Genomic DNA, 17,962 nt, shown 5'->3' with positions numbered 1-17,962 from the left:
TTGATGCTTCTCCAGTAAAATCCTGCACTTCAGTACACTCGGACCCTCTACACATGATATCACTCCCAAGAGAGGGGCGTACTCCCTAGGTGCTGGACTAGGAAAGGCCTGCCCTTATGTAATTGCCTTGCCAAGAATGGCAAAAAATGTATAAACAACTCTATGTTGGAGACGTTCTGCCAGTTCTATAGAAATGTCAAGCACCAATGACTTATTAAAATGAATATGGCCCATAAGTAAGTCATCCTTAATAAGGAGAAGTGACCTGCTAGGAAATAGTCTACATATCTATATCTGCACTTCAGAGTTATGCACAAAGACAGAAAGAAGATTGTGTTGCACCTTTTAGAGTATCTTATAGCAACTAACTCCAAGTGCTAAATTGATGTAGATTGGGAATACCTGTTTCTGCATTCCTACCAGTGGTTTGTGCAAACCTGGCCAAAGCAGCACTGAGAAGTGAGGTGGGAGTGATTTCACTGGAGAGAAATATTTTCAGACAGAGGAGAGAAGTCCTTGAGGTAAAGATAATGTTTGTGCAAAGACGAACCTTTCTGCTCTACCTTCAAACATGTGTTTCAGGTGAAATTGCCCACTTTTATTTTTTTTTAAAGTAGTGAAGCTGAGAGGCTGGAGCACCACCCCTACAAGGACAGGCTGAGAGAGTTGGGCTTGTTCAGCCTGGAGAAGAGAAGGCTCTGAGGACACCCTTATAGCGACCTTCCAGTACCTGAAGGGGCTACAAGAAAGCTGGGAAAGGAGTGTTTACAAAGGCTTGTAGTGATAGGACGAGGGGCAATGGGTATAAACTGGAGAGGGGCAGATTTAGCCTAGACATAAGGAGGAATTTCTTCACTATGAGAGTGGTGAGGCACTGGCACAGGTTGCCCAGGGAAGTTGTGGCTGCCCCATCCCTGGAGGTGTTCAAGGCCAGGTTGGATGGGGCCTCGGGCAGCCTGATCTAGTGGGTGGTGTCCCTGCCCATGGCAGAGGGGTTAGAACTAAATAATCTTTAAGGTCCTTTCCAACCCAAACTTTTATATGATTCTTTAATTCTATTTGGCAATCATGGTGACTTCAGCACTTCTGAGGAACAGACAGATTTTTTTGTCTTTTTATGAACACAGAGAACCAGCAATGGTCTTGAAGCAAAGACAGCCCTTTAGGATGGGAAAACTGCAAATAATGAGGTCACTTTATGCATAGCACTTTTCCAGCAACTATACATAAGTAATCAATGTTTTACGTCACAGAATTAAAAATAGCTTTTTCTCTAACAAGATCAAATGCCATTAGTCATAGGTTTCTGTTCATCCTGGAAACTGCTAGTTCTTTGTTCATCTGCATTAGGATGTTGGTCAAATCCCTGGTTTAAGCTATGCATCTGATCACCTTCCTGTAAAACAGACAGTAAAGAAATGCTTAACTCTGTGTGCAGGGATGGTATTAGAGTTGTGCCAGCAGCAAGCAGAAGTACATAAAATGAGAGTACAGCCCTTCCAAGTAATTTTGCATTGTTTCTTGTATTGTTTCTTATGCAATTTAACAGGATTGGACTATGAAAGCATAAATTTCATAGAATCATTGACACAGGAAAACCACAAAAGAAAGATATTTTACAGTGTTTTTTAGCAATAAATTCCATTTTCATTAATCTATTTTAGTGCCAGTAAATGTCTTCTGAGACTGGCTTTGGTTGTTACTGACATACCAGAGACATGAGTCTTAGGCCAATTAAATATCCTGGGGGGTGATGTAAGCTAATTAAAGCTCAAATTTGTGTTCATAGAGCAAGTGGTCGTGGTAGTTTAAGATTTTAGTGCCCCACAGCCACAGACTGTAGGCATTAAGGAACAAAATCAAAACAGAAAACATGGCCACTCCACTTTATAAATAGCATGCAAATCTGATTGTCCCAACTCAAAAATGCTAAAGGAAACAAATACAAGGGATATCAAAGATAAACAAATGTTTCTGAACAGTTTCTGGACAAGAGGTCAGTAACTAGACTGACTGGATTGTCTAAATCTAACTGCAATGGCCTTCCCACTGCCAGGGCTGTTTCAATACACTGAGCTGATGGAGTCTTGGTGCTTGGAAATGGCTCAAAAACCCAATCAGGCAAGCACCAGTGGCTGCTTGGAAGAGGAATTGGGACCGGACAGCTGAGGATGGAAGGAGGAATAGGACCAAGGTTATATCAGAGCAATCTAAAGACTGGGATGCGGAAGAGAGGCAGCTGGCAGGAATACAGATTGCTTTATACAAAATCATGCAGAGAGGAGGGGAGTAGGAAATGACTGCTCAACATTTCTTATAATTTTATTGGTGTCCCTGCCAGAAGTCAGGCTTTAGGAAGACAAAAGGAATTGCTCTTCTGTGCAATGGGTACTTCAACTGCGCGACTCTTTGCCATCCGATATTTAGATGGTGTTTATAAAAGCACGTTCAAAGAAGGATTGGTCTGTCTTGGACTTCAGACGCAAAGACACAGCCTCTGTCTCAGATGGAGTGAGACCTAAGGAAAAGGACACATGAAAAGATCATTGTACTCTTGCCCTGGGCAGCTTCTCCAAAACACTGGGGTGCTGGGAGAGATCTTCACTATGACCTGAGTCTTCATGCGTGGTGATTACCTACTGCCGTTTGCTGACAGTGCTGCTGCCATCACTCACAATCAGGATTAATTCAATTCACATGGAATTCACAATTCACATGGTTGGAATCCAACCTGCTCTTATTAGCAGCTGAGCCCAGCAGCCCGGGCTGTGATTTGAAGCAGCGGGTGTGCAGGCAGCCGCAGGGTTTGCCAGCACCACCGTGGAGGGACATGAGTGCTGGCAGTGGTGTAGTCAGTAAACCTGCTTCACTGACAGCTGGCTTAACAACTCAGCGTATCGAGGAAGAAGAAAGGGGAAGATAAAAGAGGACTGTAGACACTCGGTTGGTGATGATAGTTTATAACCTGCCTCATTATGGACAGATTTAATTCCCTGTGAAAGGGACTGAGGTTTTACGTGGGGATTTCTATTATACACAGCCTGGTAAACCAGAATGAGACCTGCTGATGATACTTTTGTCTTTTTAAAGACTTCCTCAGTGAAGACACTCCAGTGGGGATGAGTTTCCTCTGTGTTGCAGCTCGTGACAGTGACCAAGGTGTGAATGCTGCTGTCACATACTCAATGTTAGAGCATCAACTGGAATACTTCCAGATCAACCCCAGCACGGGCTGGGTATATGTGAACCGCCCATTATCTCAGGTAATGCAACTCTGCTTGGAAGAAAGCAGCCTCCAACCTCTTAAACTTATTGCAGAGGGTTAATTGCAATCCCTTGATTTGTATGAAATGGTTTGCAAATATCCTCAATCTTCTTCCTTTTGTAGACAACCCGCATTAGTCGCTATATTGTAGCGACAGATGGAGGGAACAGAAGCAGCACTGTGGAGCTAACGGTAACTGTCACTAATGCACTCAGCCAGGCACCCCAGTGGGAGCAGAGCAGATACTGGGTAACCATCCCCGAAAACACCATTCCTGACACTAAGATAGTGGTATGTTAAAAGTGCAATTACTTCCCTCCCTCTTCTTTTCATTTTGGCTTCTTCCTCTGTTGTGCTCTGTCTCTGTGTCAAAAGTATGCAGATACCCACTGTGCTGTGCTGTTTCCTTATCAGCCTTCACAGCTGTGTACCCCATTAGTGTTTGTCGGGAGTACCTGTTGCAGACTAGGCTGGCATTTCAGCTGGCAGCAGTTTTCGTGGTGACTTCTTGCACCAATGATTGTCAGGATATGTTCCCACAGAAGCAAAACTCATGCCCTGTCTGCGTGAGGAATCCTTGGGTGTTCTCACCAAGGGCCAGCCCCTCTCTCCTCCATCCTCAGTGGCCTCTGCTGCCTGCATCTTTCCTACAGCTTTTCTCAGTTTAGCTAAATGGAATGTCTGTAGTTTGCTGTGGGCTCTTCTAACCCAAATCAATTCCTTTTTAACCTGTACAGATTTATTGTTTAAGGATAGTCTCTTTGTAAATTGTGAGATAATTCCTGCCTTCCTCCTCCTGTATGTAATATCCAAGCATTTGGAAACAATTTAGTATCTTGTAGATACTAATTCTAATTAGTATCTAGTAATTAGATTTTGTATCTTGCCTGGTAAAAAGCACTACTCAGTATCCTTTTGGATTGCTTTTTTTTTAAAAGGGGAAGAGAGGAGAGATTTCCTTTAGCCAGTGATGCAGTTCTTGCTTGGCCCGTTTGCAGGCAGGTGAATTTGCTGCTGATTAAAGACCTGCATCAAACCTGTGTGTTGTAAAATGAAACTCAGCTCTGTAAATGGTTTTCTTTTGTCTGTTATATGAGTCATACAGGCATGTATGGTTTTGGATAACATGCGTGCATGTATGTTTTTGCCATCAAACTGGACAATTTAACACTTGCAACACTGTGCTTCATGAACGTATGTGGTGGCTCTTTTCTTCTTCAGACTATCAAAGCCACATCCCCTCTCGGTGATCCCAGGGTTACGTATAATCTGGAGGAGGGTCAAGTTCCAGAGACTAATATGCCAGTTCGTTTCTATCTGAAGCCAAACAGAGCTGATGGATCTGCTTCTCTTCTAGTCGCTGAACCACTTGACTTTGAGACAACTAAGTTTTTCACCTTGACAGTCCGGGCACAAAATGTAGCAATGATTCCTTTAGCTTCCTTTGCCACTGTTTGTGTGAACATAACAGGTAAGCTTTGCTGCTGTTAGAACACTTAAAAATTCTTGTTATTTTTAGTTTAACATCATGTATTAAGGTACTGTCTGTGAAATGGCAAGCCATCTAAGAGTGCTTTGTATGTTTCTGTACCACAAAAGTTAGTTGTGCGGTCATTAAAAAGGTATGTTTGGGACTATTTCTAAGTTCGACTATAAAATGTGATAATGCAAAAATAGGCTGTATAAGTGCTATTGCAAGAGTAGTGTCTGCTTTTATAAGTGCAATAGCAAAGGTTTTCTTTTGATAGAAGGAAAAATCTAGTAAATGTCCCCAGGCTATTGGAAGGAAATGAGTATTATTGGAAATGTTCTGTGTTAGAGGAAACAGCCAAGATAGATATCAAACAGAAACCCACTCTGAATTTTCTGTTTAATATTGAGGTTAGAAACAAAAATGCAAGGGTCCTGACAATAGGTACAGTTTTCAAAGATTTGATCCAACCCTCCTTATAGGGCGATCATTTTGTAAGGCTGTACTATAGATCTGCATAGAACTATAAATCAGATTTTAATCCCTGCGTTTTGAAGCATTAATGGAGTAACTTTGATAGGTAGTCATTTAGATAAAAATATGAATAAGCTTACCACCAAGTGGTAATTTGAGTGGGAATCCAACTTCCCTGCTTCACTTTATCACAGTATTGTCCTGTCTTCCACAGTCCACCACTGCAAAACCCCTTCAGGTTTGTACAGCAGGAGTGCTTCAAGTCAGGGTTTGTGCCTTATTGTAGGTTATGGACTCTGTCACAGAAATTTTTTCCTGTAGTGCAGTTATTGGTATCAGAATTTGGTAGAAACTTAATTTTACTCACAAGCAAAAATCTTTCTTTAATAACTTAGTATTTAATAAAAAAAAGAAGAAGGTTTACACACATACATGCATTAGTTTTAGAAAAGTAGGCCAAACACCTTTAAGAGAGAAATAGCAATCAAAAAGTTTCATATGCAGAATTGTCCTTTATTTATGCACAAGCACACAATGAATTTGCTGAAACTTATCACTAACGAGACATGTTCTTTTCTATAAAATATGCAAAAATAAAAAAGCCTGTTAGTAAAGAAGTTTTTGCAGATGATTTTGCATATAGGAAAGAAAGAAAATGGGATTCATGGAAGCCCACACTGGAAACTTGGGGAAAAAGGCAATTTTAGGGAGAAAAATGTGTCAGAAACTGGCCCTTCGAAATACTGGGCATATTTTTTTCTAGCTTAAGTCTCTACAGAGGCCTGGCAAGGAAGACAAGCAGGACTAGCACTGGTATGAGCGTAATGTGGGTGTGTGTGTTGCCTCATCTGACCTGACTGCAAACAGCCACTACAGGGACGGCTTTTCCATTCTGTCACCTGCACAATCTTACCATGTCCCTTTTGTTGGATCTGGCAATTACACAGCTGCAGAGTATGTCAGATCCCAGCTAGCTCTTTTCTCTCCAGAGAGTCAGTCTCTCTCAGAACAACGAAACAAGCACTGTTGACATGGGACTGTGTGATCCAGCTCATAGGAAAGGGGATCCCATTCCTTAGAGCAGGATAACAAGAGTGGAAAGATAAGCATGCTTCCTTTGGACATATGCCAGTAGTTAGATGAGGGGAGGCTAATATCCAACTGCATCCTAAATAATCATTAGGTCCTACAGCCTAACATAACCTTACGAAGGCCAGGGAAGACTGTTTACAGACATTCCAATTTATTTTAATCAGCTCTTAATAAAATACTGAAATTAACTACTGTTGTAGATAACCAGCTCTTTATAGTCTGTGGATGAAAGGCCTCAGGGTCCTGGCATTCATGGACTTCCGGTAAGATCATTGCTGGTCAAGTTCTTAGCTAGTATCTTAGCTGAGATTAGGACGCTGTCTCCCAGAAACTGCTCAATGTCTTATAAAATGCCTCCTGACGGCTGCCAGGAAAATGGGAAAACCCAAAGCAGGATTGCTTCTTACCACGAACACCGTGAGTTCTTTCTCCAAGCAAAATTAAGACTGTGGGAAAAAATGTAGTAAAAAAAGTCTTCAGACATTTTCTCACTGTGGTCCCCATCACCTCCTTTTGCAGATGTCAATGATAATGTTCCGTTCTTTGTGTCTTCTAACTACGAGGTGTCTGTGCCAGAAGGAGCTGATGTTGGCACATCTGTGGTCCAGGTGTTAGCTACGGACTTGGATTCTGGCCTACATGGAGAGGTTTGACCTTACATCCAATTCTTTTCCTCCCAATAGGCAAGTTTTAGTATTGTAATTAGTGAGAGTACGCAGACAGCAGATGACAGGGTAATGAGCCACAAACACTTCTTACAGCACTTGTGGAACACTTGTCTAGCATATGCCTGATGTGCTGGCACATGGGATGCAAGCAGAGAAGATGCTGTTCATGATCTTGGGATCCTGCATCATAGCAGCTCATCCTGATCCAGCAACCATGACAAAGCACTGCTGTTTGATTCTCAGGATTGCTCCCATGCTGAGACAAGTAGAGGTGACTGAAGAACATGTTCCCAAACTCTTGCCTCTTCAGCTCGTTATTCAATTGACCATTGATGATTTTGTTCAGTCAAACATGGCCTTTTGAATATGGTCAATTAAATAACATTTTCTTTCACCATCACTGGTGAACCCCAGGAAAAAAACAATGTTATGAAGGAAAGTTGTCATTTTTTCTTCATTTTCCTGAGCCTTTTCCAAAAGTCCTTCTAGCTCTTCTGGGAGGAAGCTCTGGCTAGTAGAGATCTGCGGTTCTGTAACTCATTTTGCAACTTCTGAAGCGCAACCTGTGTGGCAGAACTGCCTGGCAGTGCTGTAGTCATGACTTGGGGATGCTGTGGTCACGACTTCAGAGGAGGAAGCAAAACCTTTGTTAAAGGGTAAAATGTGAATAGCTTTCATCAGTGGAGGTTTTAATTTTTTCAGACCTGTTGAACAGGATCCAAACTCTCACCCCATTTTTGAGATCAGAAGCGCAGTGGGTTGCTAGAAGCTAAGGAGACACCAGGGAAGATGTCATTCCCTACACTGTCTGTCCTTTTGTTATTCACAGTCTTTCTTAACTGCTCTTACTGTCCACTGTTGGAGATCAGAAACTGGGCTCGATGGGCCTTGATATCACTGGTTGTTCTGTTTGAGAATTCTGGGTTTTTTTTATCAAAATGGGCAAAAGATTTTGAAATATTATGTCCGGATGAACTGTCTTTCCTCTGTGTTGCTACTTTGCAGGCAGACGCAGGAAGCTACTGGGGAAGAGGGAGGTCACAACACTTGTACATACAAATGAGAATGGAAAATGCAACCTCTCAACTATCTCCTTTTTAGGTTCACTACTTAATATTGAAAGATGCTAGCAAGGATTACCAGTTCTTCACCATTGAGCCTGAGACAGGAATTATTTCCACCTATGCATCTTTTGACAGAGAAAAAAGAGCCTCTTACTTGATTGAAGTGCAGTCTCAGGACTCTTCAGAATCTGCTAGACCTGGTGTTCGTGGGCAGCCCAACACAGGTAAAACTAGTAGGGAATTATTTATTGGATAAAAGATATCAGAGATTGTCTTCCTTAACTTTTCTAGATTTGGGAGGATTGTGAGCTGTTTGGAGAACAACAAGGTATTCCACCTCTGCCATTTCTACTCTGCGTGTTCTTTTTGCATCTCCTTCTTAGACACAGCCTACATAAGGATTTTTGTCAGTGATGTGAATGACAATGCTCCCGCATTTCCTCAGTCATTGTATGAGGTCAGCATAGATGAGGACAGGGATGTGGGAAGTCCTGTTGTGACAGCAACAGCAGATGATGAAGATGAGGGTGAGTGGACCCTGCATGTCTTTCTATGTCCTCTTGGTATTACTATGTGTTGTGTATGGGGCTACTTCCTTCATGGACAAGCAAATCTCTGCATTCAGGAGGTGATTAAACATTTCAGGCCTTCATAAAAGTGAGAAGTTCTGGGCACTCAGGAGCATTTTCGTTTGTTAGGTGCTCAGGTTCTCAGTGTAAAGGTTAAGCTATTTGGCAATCCACTTGGGAAAGAATGAAATCACCTGCAGTCAACCCTGCTGTAACTTCACGAGAAGTAACGTAAAACCTCACTCAGTCCTGAGCATGTGCTTGCTTTGTTCTGACTCCTGTGCTTTCCAGATATTCCTGGGAGTCAGTTTTACCTTCAACTATTGCAAGAAACCCAAACCTTTTTGGGTTTTTTTTTGGTGAGTTAGCAGGTTGAATGTGCTTCTGGAAGAATCGGACAAATAGTGTAAAATATAGGATGTCATGGCCAGAAGTGAAGGCAGGGAGAAGGCAGGAATAAGAAAGGAAAAAAGGGAAAGCCACACCTTCTTTCTTGGGCTCACACTTACATCAGCTCTGATGGTATTAAACTGCCCCTACAGTGTGGTAGACTGGATGGGCTGAACCTGTCCAACAGTGCGCACCACCAGTCATTTCCTGTCTTTGCTTCTGCTGTGGCTTTTTTGCTTCTTTCATAAATTGGTCCAGCTCAACTTTCTGGAGAAAAACAAACCTATTGAAAAAAAGGAGGCAAGCTGGTGCATCGGTGGCAGAGTGCAACTGAGCACCAGAGGAACATGTTGCTGGGAGCAGGTGGGAGTTGACTGTTCCTTTTGGTAGCAGTGCTGTAATGCCTATATCTCTTAGTGCCCAGGATGGAGAAGTAAAGAGGCAATTGAAAACCAGCTGCTGCACTTGAGAGAACTTGGCAAAAGCAAGCGATGCTCAAACTCATGCTGCAAAGGCAGCCAAGCTGTTTCAAGCACTAATGTGGAGGACAGCCTTTTTACTTTCTTGCCATCCGTGTTGCTCTAGTCTTCTCATGCACAGTTGACTCAAAACAGAATATGTGGAATGTTCTTTCTACCTCTAGCAGTTCACCTATTTAATTTGGGTAATTATTTTCTGTTCTGGAATGCAGTCATGTATTTTTTTTTCCTTTTCATGTAAGGAAGCATGAAGCACCAAATAACTGTATTTCTCTTGTTCCTAAATGTTGTGCAGCAATCAAACAACTGCTGTTGTACAGCTGGAATGTTCTGCTGAGATGAATTCTTGCTCAAAATAGAGGACTTCTTTGGTATTTTAGCACCATCCAGTGGTTAAAAAAAGAAAAAGTTAAGGAATATTTGCATTTGAAACGGGAGGCTTAGGAAACATTGAACAAAAATAGCTTCTAATATTTTAATAGTATGTTATTTTTTTCTTATTGGCAGATGACTATGCAATAAATTAGAAGCACACAATTCCTTCATTGTCAATAAACAGGTGCTTGTCTGTGACTGCAAATTATATTATTAAATATAAATGCAGACCTAACCCACAATCTACCATACATAAATCCTTCAAATCACATACATGGATCATTCTGTTTGTGGTTGTGTCTGTGTTTTATCTCCCACACATACTATAAGCATCTGGGTGTATAAGATTTCTCTTGGCTACACATCCACTCTGCGTAGCTGGATTGAGCATCCAGAACGTCATTTGCTTTCTCTTGTAGGTGCAAATGCCAAACTAAGGTATCAGATCACATCAGGAAACGTGAAAGGAATTTTTGATGTGGAACCTGAGACTGGAACTGTCTTCATTGCTCAGCCTCTGGATTATGAACAAGAACAACGTTATGAGCTCTGGCTTGTAGCTTCTGATGGAAAGTGGGAAAACCACACTCTTATCATCATCAATGTTGTCAATATGAATGATGAAGCACCAGTCTTCACTCAGAATGAGTACCAGGGCAGTGTCTTGGAGGAGCTCACAGATCTGCCTGTACTTGTCCTAAAGGTAAAGCAGTTTGCACAAAGCAGGAGAAGGCCTGACTTTTTGTTCAGCTCAATCCCATCCATGCACACAAATCCAAAAAGATAATTTCTTTACGGTGGGTGAGCCCCGGTCTTAGTATTTAGCTAGCAACTTTCCCTAAAGAAGAGAGTAAAGAAAGCCTATTTGAATTTGCATGGTTGTCTTTCTCCCTTGACCAGTATGAATAATGGTTGGACTTGATGGTCTTAAGGGTCTTTTCCAACCTAAATGATTTTATGATTCTAGATGTTGAAAAACATGAGGGCTTTCCTTTTCAAAGCAGAGTTAGCGTGTTTTGAGTAACTGCATAAGCATAGTGTGTGTACCTAGTGTATTGAGTCACAAACTCTTTGACTACATTTATACTGCCAAATAAACATTACCAGGGTTTGTTCTTTGACTCTGGAACTCAACAGTTTTCATTGTTTTGTTGTTGGGCAGTCCCTGGCATGAGTACTGGCCCAATGAGCAGTCTCCTAAACAATCCCTGGATGCACATCAGGAGCTGGGAGTTCTCTCTGGCCTGTGCTGATAATCAGCTTGGCTGTATGGCCACCCTGTTTTTGCAGCCTTCTGCTCACTCAGAAGAAAACAGCACATCTTTGCCTTTGTATTCCAGCTCCAAAGAGTTTCAGAAGAAACATTTACTCAGCAGATCTGTTATTGCTTCCATTTGTTCTTCCTGCAGTTATTTCCTCTTTCCAAAACATACTGGGAAGTAGAATACACACCGGAAGGATGGAATGTCATCCAGAGGGACCTGGACAGGCTGGAGAAGTGGGTCTCTGAGAACCTCATGAGGTTCAACAAGGCCAAGTGCAAGGTCCTGCACCTGGGTCAGGGCAATCCCCATTTTCAGTACATGATGGGGGATGATGTGCTTGAGAGCAGCTCTGCAGAGAAGGACTTGGGAGTGCTGGTCGACGAGAAGCTCGACATGAGCTGTCAGTGTGAGCTCGCAGCCCAGAAGGCCAACCGTGTCCTGGGCTGCATCAAAAGGAGCGTGACCAGACCATCAAGGGAGGTGATTCTGCCCCTCGATTCCTGTCTTGTGAGACCTCATCTGGAATACTGTGTCCAGTTCTGGAATCCTCAGTGTAAGAATGACGTGGAGCTGTTGGAACGGGTCCAGAGGAGGGCTACAAAGATGATTGGAGGGCTGGAGCACCTTCCCTACGAGGACAGGCTGAGAGAGTTGGGCATGTTCAGCCCAGAGAAGAGAAGGCTCTGAGGAGATCTTATAGCGACCCTCCAGTACCTGAAGTGGACCGACAGGAAAGCTGGAGGGGGGCTATTCGCAAAGGCTTGTGGGAATAGGACCAGGAGGAATGGGTATAAACTGGAGAGGGACGGATTTAGGCTGGACATTAGGAAGAATTCCTTCACTGTGAGAGTGGTGAGGCACTGGCACAGGTTGCCCAGGGATGTTGTGGCTGCCCTATCCCTGGAGGTGTTCAAGGCCAGGCTGGATGGGGCCTTGGGCAGCCTGATCTAGTGGGATGTCCCTGCCCATGGCAGGGGGGTTGGAACTGGATGATCTTTTAAGGTCCCTTCCAACCCTTACTATACTATGATACTATGAATATATTAGTCTGTATAAACATGATCTTTTTGTTTCCCTAGGCTGTGCATGATGTTTATTGAAAGACTACTTGATCTGAATGACTCAAACCAATAAATGTTTGCTGTTAAAATGCATGCTATTAATTTAGCATGCACAACGCCAACTGCCATCAATAGAAGAAGAGTGATTTCCCCTTTTCTTTTACACATACATTTACCTGCTGTGGCTTGTTCCAGGTTTCTGCAACAGATCCAGACCAAGCAGCTGATCAAAATGCCATTAACTATTCCCTGCACGGACAGGGGGCCGATAGTGAGTTCAGCATCAATGAGAACACAGGCGAGATCAGCGCAAATAAAAGGTTAGACCGTGAGAAGCGATCAATGTGGCGCTTTCTTGTTCTTGCAACCGATGAAAGTGGAGAGGGACTGACCGGCTTTGCAGATGTGATCATAGAAGTGAGTGATGTGAACGACAACGCACCTCTTTTCCTCTGTGTGCTAGATGGCTGTTTCATGGGCCACATCCCTGAGGATTCTCCAGCAGACAGTTCTGTCATGGAAATGACAGCAGTGGACCTCGATGACCCAAAGGCTGGTATGAATGCTGTGCTAACATACAGCATCGTTCAGAATGTCCAAAATGAAATTAATCTGAACTTGTTTTCAATTGACTCAGTCAGTGGCACCATCTATACAGTGCTTGGGTCCCTGGATCGGGAAAAGGAAGACAAGTACGTAGTAGTGGTTGAGGCCAGAGATGGAGGAGGGCTTACTGGGACAGGCACTGCCACTATTTTGGTGACCGATGTAAATGATCATGCTCCCGTTTTCCTGCAAAGGATCTACACTGCATTTGTCTCTGAGAATGCAAGTATTAACACTGAGGTCACAGTGGTGTCTGCTGTGGATAGAGACGAGGGAGAAAATGCGGTGGTGGCATTCAGCATCCTTGATGGGGACAATGACCACAAGTTCTCTATAGAGACTGATGAAGTGAACAGCTGTGGCTTTATCCGGCTACGAAAGCGGATTGACTTTGAGAAGCCTCATGAAAGGGTGTTCAATTTGACTGTGAAAGCAGAGGACATGGATTTCTTCAGCATCGCTCACTGTGTGATTTATGTGGAGGACTCCAATGACCATGCTCCTGTCTTCTACCCCCAGTTCTATGAAGTGGCTGCACTGGGGGAAGATGCACCTGTTGGCACCAAAGTTGTCCAGGTTTCTGCTGTTGACTTGGATTCTGGCCTGAATGGAAGGTTTTCTTTCCACCTGCTAAACAAGTCTGACCCAGGTGGCCAGTTCTCTGTAGCTGGTGATGGGTGGGTGATGGTTGCAGGACTGCTGGATCATGAGACAGTAACACAGTACCAGCTTATTGTCATTGCCACTGATATGGGGCAGCCTCCTCTGACTGGCAGTGCCACTGTTTTAGTGACTCTACAGGATGTAAATGACAATGGGCCAGAGTTTGAGGCTCATTATAACCCAGTGGTCTGGGAAAACACAGCTTCTCCGCAAATCATCCAAATGAATGAGACCTCTACTTTGTTGTACGCTAAGGACCGAGACACTGCTGCTAACGGAGCACCTTTCTCCTTTCGCCTTCTCAGTGATTTTGGTAGTCTGACTAACTTCAATTTGCAGGACTTCCACAATGGAAGTGCCTTGCTCACGGCACTGCGTACCTTTGACAGAGAAGTGCACAAGGTGTTCTACCTGCCCATCCTGATCACAGACAGCGGGATCCCACCAATGAGCTCCACCAACACATTGACTGTGAATATTGGAGACCAAAATGACCACCCACATTCTGCTGGCTACATGGAATGTCTCATTTACAGCTATGATGGTAAATCACTCCCTGATGCTTGCTTCCAAGTGTGACAGTAAGGCCAAAGGAGCAGCTGTGAGATTCACAAGATTAATCCGTCCTGTTACACATAAGCTTAGGTCTTAGTAGAGGTGCTACTGAAATTTGCTTAAGCCCCACCAGAGAGCTGTAGGTGTGTGGGGCACAGGACTCTGGGCCACACGGCTTGAGGAAGAAACTGAGCCAGCCTTGAAGGAAGGGCATAGCTAACTGCTATTCTGTGCATGTTTCTATAAAACTCAAGTAACGAATCTTCTTCCTTCTCCTTAAACCTTTTTCCTCTTCCAGACTGAATTCAGTTTTAGTGAATACTCTTAAGCTGAACTTGTGTAAACTGCCTGAGACATTCATATAAACCTTCAGCTGACAAATGCTGTTATGGGGGAAATTTCTGTGAATGTTTGCCGCAGACAGTGCAAGAACAACTACTTTTCCCTTCTTGCTTTGGCAATTAGCTAGCAGTTCTCTTGTGATCCAAGGTCCCCACATAAGAAGCTTAACGGAAAAAAAAAAACCAAACACACAGATAGAAACATTTTAGGATTTTAGGTTAAACACCTCTGTACTGTTGATTTCTGAGAGGGACTGTTTGAGTCTTCAGATGTTTCGTTATTTAAAATGTTAAGGAGAGACAATCAGAAGGCTACTATCATGTTGCATGTTACTTTCATGTAAGGTAGGAATCGAGCACCAGGGCATCCTGTATTCTGCCTCCTGCAAAATCGACAATGAATGTTGCCACAGTTGCAGAATAGGTACACTTTTCTCTCCTTGTTGCATGTGTTCCCTCAGTTGTCAGGGTTTGTGCTGTTCCCTTTCACAAGGTGAAGTCATATATTTTCCTTCTCACATGCCCTTGATTCTTCACTCGGTAGATATATGAATTCAGATACCTGTGGATCTGTCCTTCAGAATTAGCTTTCCTAAAACAAACAAACAAAATACTAATTTGTGAGCCTTGCTGAGAGGATGCAAAACCACCAGAATACATGCTGCTTTCCATCTCACCCCAAAGTCTTACCATCTACTCAATATAAGCATGATTGTTGTATTTTGGACACCCTCTCTATCTTCCTGTAACTTCCTCCAAACTGCTGTTGGGTTTTGCCCTTTATAACCCAGTCAGCATTTTGGTTGTTTATCCTGCCAGACCCTAATCTCTGTCTAAACCACTCTGTAAGTTGATTGGGTACTGCAGCCAAAATAGTGAAAATGAGTAATTCTGTTGTTGTTGCTGAATATCTCTTAAAACTGTTCTCACAGGTGTCTTGCCTTTTTTCCTTCCGGTTGCTTTTTGTTGTATTAAATTTATATAGCTGTTAAGTAAGCACCCAATAAGCAGGACACCATATGGCATTTGCAAACTGGTGCACATCTTCTCTAGGGAACCATCACGACTATCTTTATAGAGGGTTTAGACTTAAATTTGAATGGCAAACCTGTTTCTGTATGTGTGAAAGGTATGACTGTGCCACTTACATGCTATGTTGGTTTAGGTATCCTCCCCACGACCGTGCTGGGCCAGGTCCCTGCCCCTGATGATGACGACTGGGATCACAAAATCTACCAGTTTGAAGGGAAAACATCAAGGTATTTGGAAAGATGAATGGGAGTTGGGTGAAATGTATGGAAAACTTGCCCCCCTCAAAAAACATAAGGAGTATTTAAACGACCTTATTTGGAAAACAAGTGTGTGAGAGCATTTTGTTGGTTAAACACTTGTGTGTAGCTCTTCAGAATGTGAGAGCACAGTAAATTATACTGTGTGCCAAAACAGTCTGCTTCCTGTTGCCTGATGGGCTAGAACACTATTCTAAATTTCTGTTCGCCGTCATACCCATAATCAGTATCAGGGAGCTGCTACAAAAAACCCTAAACCTACCAATTTTCATCCTCCTTCATCCAGGCTCCTGGAAGACTGCTGTTCCTGCGTCACCACTGGTTTTAGGACCTTATTTGTATTGGATATGTGCACACCGAGGTTTATGACAGGGCTGAGATGTACATTTGGAGGTTTTGACAGAAGTGTCACTCTCTAAACTAGGAGTTTTCACTGTTTCCAAAGTCACTGCTATAGTAGCCTGAGTCTCCCTGCATAGTTAATATGGCATAGAAGCAGGAAGAAACCTTCTTGATATACTGGTGAAGAGTCACGAGGATCCAACAGAAGGCAATGCAAGAAAGTTCTGTCCTTGCCTGTCCCTTCATGAGAGAACACATCTGCTTCCTTTGATAGCTTTCCTAAAATAAAGTGGATCAGAAAAAAACATCAGTGATTATAACTACTACTTAGCTTTTGAACTTCTCATAGCTTGTTCCTTGGCTTAACTCTTGTTACAGGTACTTTATCCTTAATGGTAACTCAGGTTTGCTGACTATTAAAGAAGGAACTCCACCAGGAACATACAACATAAAAGTTAGAGTCATTGATGGAGTCTGGCCAGATGTTGTTTCAACCGTAAAACTTATAGTGAAAGAAGTCAAAGATGATGCCCTCCGTAATGCTGGTTCTATACGACTAAAAGGTAAGCAATGTGATGAAGTATTCTAGGATCATAGTACTGAAATCTACATCTTTAATGTTACTGATGCATTGCTTAGAATTCTAATGCTCTTAGAAATGAGATGTGAGTTAATAGTCTTCTAGGTAAGGGTTTGGAAATGCATCTTTTTGCATCGTCCTCTGATGCTGCATGTGAAGGTCATTTTTGGAGGGAAAAACAGCAAGAAATGCTTGTCTGATGCAGAAGACAAAGATGAAAGAATTCTACACCAACTTTTTGACAAAACAGCAGTTTATATTTCAGAAAAAAAACTTTATTTGAACAAATGTCTGCCTGAAATTCACTGGTTTTTTTTCCACCTTTGTGGAAAAGTAAAATCTTAAACATGTTTCTGATTTAAAAGAATAATAATAACAAAAATAAATTCAAAAAGCCTTGGAACACAAACCCTGAGCAGAAACCACTGTGGAAAATTTCATAGCCTAAAACTGAAAATATTCTGGATTTTGAAGTAGAGTAAATTTTCTGCAACTGTAGTATTATTCTGTAGTGTTCCTCTCTTTTATTGCTACAACAGTTGCAACATATGTGTTTCTCAGGTTTTTAACTCTGTTACAGGTATCACTCCAGAGGAGTTCATATCCCAATCACCTGACAAACAGAGTAAATACTACCAGATGAAGAAGCTGCTTTCAGAAATTATATCGGTCCAACTCGAAAACGTTCACATTTTCAGTGTATTAAATAGCCCAAATCAAACACAAGGAGTTGATGTTTGGTTTGCAGTTTATGGTCCACCATATTATAAAGCAGAAAAACTTAATGGCAATGTAGCAGCCTCCAGAACATGGGTAAGTATCCATGCCATGTATGAAAACACAGCATCTTCTCATTGTGTCTATTCAGATAATGCCTATTGCCTAGTGAATCCATGTACTTAGAATGACTGAGGGAGTAATGTGTGAGAAAAATGGAAACTTTTAACTGGTGAAGTCAAACAGTCCTTTAGCACTTATATTAAACTTTTCCAATGTGAATGTTTCAAAAGCCAGTCTATAAATACATATGAAGTCACCCAAACACAATGAGCTTTTAGGAGCGTGAACATGTTTTTCCTTTTGAAAAGACTGTAAAGCTATGCATGTGTTTGGCTGTTATCTTTCTACATGGTGTCTTAAAGCTTCAGTTTTCAGTCTTTTACACAGAAAGGTTCTGTAGCTGAAACTTACAAACCAGTCAAAAGTTCCAAGGTTCTGAGTTAAGAGGGAAAACCAGTAAAATAACTGTTCTGCAGTAGAAAACCAGATTGGAAATGTGCACTGGCAATTTAGTAAAGTTCCTGTTCCTCTTGCAAAAAAATTATTTATAAAAGTTAAATGACTTGCTCTGTTGGAAATGTGTCTGTTGGTTCACAGAGGCTGAAACAAGAGTTATGTTTAGAATCAGTGCTG

General features: G+C 42.3%; 1 protein-coding gene across 2 annotated transcripts in view; it reads left to right on the top strand.

Moving 5' to 3' along the window:
• Positions 1–17,962, top strand: part of LOC104056783 (neural-cadherin) — a 54,329-nt gene that overhangs the window by 23,601 nt on the left and 12,766 nt on the right. For both annotated transcript variants that reach the window (XM_054060339.1, XM_054060340.1), the window contains exons 11-21: positions 3,091–3,263; positions 3,389–3,556; positions 4,487–4,736; positions 6,822–6,949; positions 8,072–8,258; positions 8,418–8,561; positions 10,267–10,550; positions 12,369–13,986; positions 15,504–15,597; positions 16,348–16,532; positions 17,130–17,362. In XM_054060339.1, coding sequence (XP_053916314.1) covers positions 3,091–3,263; positions 3,389–3,556; positions 4,487–4,736; positions 6,822–6,949; positions 8,072–8,258; positions 8,418–8,561; positions 10,267–10,550; positions 12,369–13,986; positions 15,504–15,597; positions 16,348–16,532; positions 17,130–17,362 — 3,464 coding nt within the window. The remainder of the gene's footprint in view (positions 1–3,090; positions 3,264–3,388; positions 3,557–4,486; positions 4,737–6,821; positions 6,950–8,071; positions 8,259–8,417; positions 8,562–10,266; positions 10,551–12,368; positions 13,987–15,503; positions 15,598–16,347; positions 16,533–17,129; positions 17,363–17,962) is intronic.

This window comes from Cuculus canorus, chromosome 2 (genome assembly GCF_017976375.1).
Source record: "Cuculus canorus isolate bCucCan1 chromosome 2, bCucCan1.pri, whole genome shotgun sequence".
NCBI classification, from domain to species: Eukaryota; Metazoa; Chordata; class Aves; order Cuculiformes; family Cuculidae; genus Cuculus; species Cuculus canorus.
The sequence above is the reverse complement of the archived record's forward strand: the minus strand, read 5'-3'. Positions and strand labels throughout refer to the sequence as shown.